General features: G+C 43.8%; 1 protein-coding gene across 1 annotated transcript; it reads left to right on the forward strand.

Annotated features, from left to right (window-relative positions):
- The first annotated feature begins 289 nt into the window (after nt 1-289).
- Nucleotides 290-2456, forward strand: LOC109754848 (uncharacterized). Its single transcript, XM_020313738.1, has 3 exons — nt 290-499; nt 733-837; nt 2256-2456. Exons 1-3 carry the CDS (start codon nt 290-292, stop codon nt 2454-2456), a joined length of 516 nt encoding a protein of 171 aa, XP_020169327.1.
- Nucleotides 2457-3738: the final 1282 nt, after the last annotated feature.

A 3738-nucleotide genomic window follows, 5' to 3' on the forward strand; every position in this document is an offset into this window, starting at 1 on the left:
CATTCTTTTCTTTCCTTTTGAACCTCTCTGCTTTCCTCCCAACTAGTATATATGTAGCAAATACCGTCGCGTTCCATTTCACAAATCTATAGAACTGAAGTCGCCCCGCCGCCACCTCTAGCAGAATGACGTCTGTCCAGGTACAACAACACAGACGTCAATCGCTTGTATTACATGCCAATGATCCTTGCTAGAACTTATATATGTTCTCCTTGGAATTCCTGCCAATGATCCATTTTTCTTGTGTTTGCTAGCATACAAACAGGGGGCAACCTCATCAATGATGAACATGAGGTTCCGCGATGAGGCGGCGGCAGAGGGGCGCACCCCCGCGTGGCTAGGGCCGCTGCTAGGTGCGGAGTTCTTCAAGCCGTGCGCTACTCACCCCTACCTAGTGAAGAATGAGTGCAACCATTACTGCCTCGACTGCGCGGGAGAGGATGACGCCATCTGCTGCACCCAGTGCGTCTCCGTCCATCCCAGCCACCACATCGTCCAGGTATGTAACGCATATAGGCTACATTATTGACGTGTGTAGCACAATATATCCATGTCTCCGGTGCACACTAACGACGGCGGCGCCGTTGTGGATGGATGCAATTTTAGATTCGAAAGTCGTCATATCACGAAGTGATCCGAGTGCCAGAGCTGAAGGCGGTGGCAGACGTCTCGCAGGTGCAGATGTACGTCATCAACTATGACAGGGTGGTGTTCCTGAACTGGCGGCCATAGGCGCCGCAGCACGGCGTCAAGTGCGTTGGCCCCGCCGGCGTGTGCCTGGAGTCCAGCCGTGGACTCGTCGATGCCAACTTCCTCTTCTGCTCACTGAGCTGCAAGGTACATGCACGCGTCTTACTGTCGCCTCTCTGGTGCGCTTATTACCTTCCATATTTGTGCGTTTGCTGTGAGGGCACCACGTGTCTCGATAAGATCAATTAACTGAAATTGGTCTTTGAATTGGATGGACAAGATCTAACATTAGAAGGTAGTATAACTTTTTGTGAAATGTAGCACCACGTGGATGAATAGGGTAGTAAATGACATGGACGAAAGGTGCCTATTTTTTGGAAAAGAATACTACTCTCTCTGTCCAGGTGTGTCTGGCACCTAAGAAAATGTTCATTGATAGGCTATCTCTTGGGCCCAAAATTATTGTTGTAGCCAATTAAGACGCACCTAAATCGGAAAGTGCCCTTTCTTAGGCGCCCGTCACACCTGGATGGACGGAGTAGTGGATACGAACGGGATGCAAACTTAACTGATAGCCTTGATGCCACCTATTTCACGATGGGCTCAGATGCTCCAAGCTCTCCCATGTACTAGCTCGCACGCGATCTAGCCTGCGATTCCATTACGAGCACTATTTTTCTTTTTCCTCTCGTTGCCCACCCCACCAGCGCCGGCCGCCCGCCGCCCTCACCACCCGTGGCTGGCAGCGCTACCTCGAGCGCCTTGCCGCTCATCCTGCTTGGGCGCCCTGGCCATCCCTCTATCTATTGGCCCCTCCTCCGGTGTCGGGAGTACCCCTAACAATACTAAGTTTCACAAACATCCATGCTGATTTCATCAACATTGAAAACATAGCTTGTCTTTATGGATGTGTGATGAGGTGCCTTTGTGCAAGTGTTTGTTGGTTTCACTTGATAATGTTTGTAAATTAAAACTTAAAATGTGAACAAAATCTAATAGCACGAGCAATACTCTGTAAAGTAGTCGTATTTGTAAAGCCAAGACCCTCTACTTAGCTCACTCATTATTTCCCAGGTTAAGGATATTGGAGAGAACTTCACAACACCCACATTCTATGCAAAAATATGATTGTATGCATTATGCATAAAAATACATCCTAATGGACACATGGACCATCGATGCTTGAAGTCCTATATGTTCCCAAGTGGCGCATAAACTATTGACACATAATCGCCTCTTAATCGGTCACATCGCATTCCCTGCGAGTAGAGCATATTTTGATCCAAAAACTATGAATATAATCTTTGGACTTTGGATGTTCTTTTTGACAACTCTATTACTAATATGAGCTCGAAGATCTACTAGCATAGAATACATATGCAATCTTACGTGTTTGCTTGTATGGACATGGAATTTTGCTGGACAATAGTTTCTTCTTTCAGTAACTTAGACTTATCGGAGTATACATGAGCATCATGATCAATTATGTTTGCCACATTTGCATGCACTAGTCAGCTAGTTTATAGACTTTACTAATGGAAAATTTTGTTTCTTGTTGATGTCAGCTTGATGGAATGGTGTCTGATCCCAATCTAACTTTCATTGTTGATCAAAGACGCAACCAGGAAGACCCGAGCCTAGAAACAGGAGAAGATGATGATGAAGGTGGCGATGGACTACCGGGGTCTAGCAACCGTCCGCCGGGATGGATTAGCTACCGCCGCCGACCCCGGAAGGGCATCCCTGAACGGGCACCCTTCTATTGATCTTGGTTATTTTTCGTTGGTTGTCAGCAATTTAGACATGGTTTTGCTTCTGCATAACGAAAATTTTCATTAGAGAGTTATTTATCTTTTACCTCTCATGGAGAACGGTCAAAGACTGATATTCTGAATTGTTCAATAATGGTGAGCTAGCTGCCTCAAGATACATTATGCATGTTGTAACGCAATCGTTTGGTGCTTATTTAAACTGTTGTGTGTGCTTTATTGTCAATGTCTTGGTACTCTTATTTTACTGTGGATGCTATAATATTGTGTTTGACATATTTTTAGATAAAAAATCACATAAATATTTTTCTTGTTTTTCTTCAAAGAACATTTGAGCTCGCTTTACCCTTCGAATCAGAATAGTCCCGCGGCATTGCTCCCTTCCCCCCTCACCCGCCATCCAATAAGTATGAATAAATGCTTTAAATATGCAAAAAAAACTTAAACTAACTATGTAAGTTGACGTGTAAATTTGACATGGGTTTTCTGTTAAAAAATATGGTCATTTACAATGGTGCAAAAAAGTAACATATTTGATTTTGCATAGATTATAAATAGTTACATTTTGCTACAAAATCTAAATTGAAATACTTTAGGCTGTAACTTACATGTAGGATTTAGTTTGGACTTATGTAGAATATTTTGTAAATTCTGGCTTTCTGGAAGCCACCAGTGGGATTGAATTGTCCCAATATGTTATAGTTGATATGACAAAGTGAACTAAAAAAGTTGCGGAGAAAATGAATGAAAATGATGAGGGGAATGCGAAGGAGGTCTCTTCTTCTAGCACATTTAGCTTTTGGTTGGTTACGAGTTATGTCAACATGGTGTGTACCATAAGTTGCACGAATAAAGGTTCATTGTCCAGACATGGTTTTACTTTTTGTGGTTTATATGGCATAGGTGATACCTCGTTCCATTGGATGTAGAAAAAAATTATTCTACAACATGCTCACGTGCCACTCTTATAATAATCAATGGAAAATAAGCATCCAAAGAAGAGATTTGTAATTGTGGAGCACGAGCGTCTTGGAGGACATTCCCACCAAATACTCGTTAAGAGAGGAAACACGAAACGGCTTGCAAGCTATAATCCTGTAATGCTGAGGGTGGTGGTTGTGACGGCAATCATGGAGTGCGCCACAGAGTTGATGGTGGTTGAGATGACTGAGCTGCCGATGAGGCTCAGGAAGGGTGCGACAAAGTTCACGTCGATACCCAATGAGAATGACGCCACAGTCATGCTGCAAAACTAGGTTGCGTCGGCAAAGAGGATGGT

The sequence above is a fragment of the Aegilops tauschii genome, chromosome 6 (assembly GCF_002575655.3).
Source record: "Aegilops tauschii subsp. strangulata cultivar AL8/78 chromosome 6, Aet v6.0, whole genome shotgun sequence".
In the NCBI taxonomy this organism is placed as follows: domain Eukaryota; kingdom Viridiplantae; phylum Streptophyta; class Magnoliopsida; order Poales; family Poaceae; genus Aegilops; species Aegilops tauschii.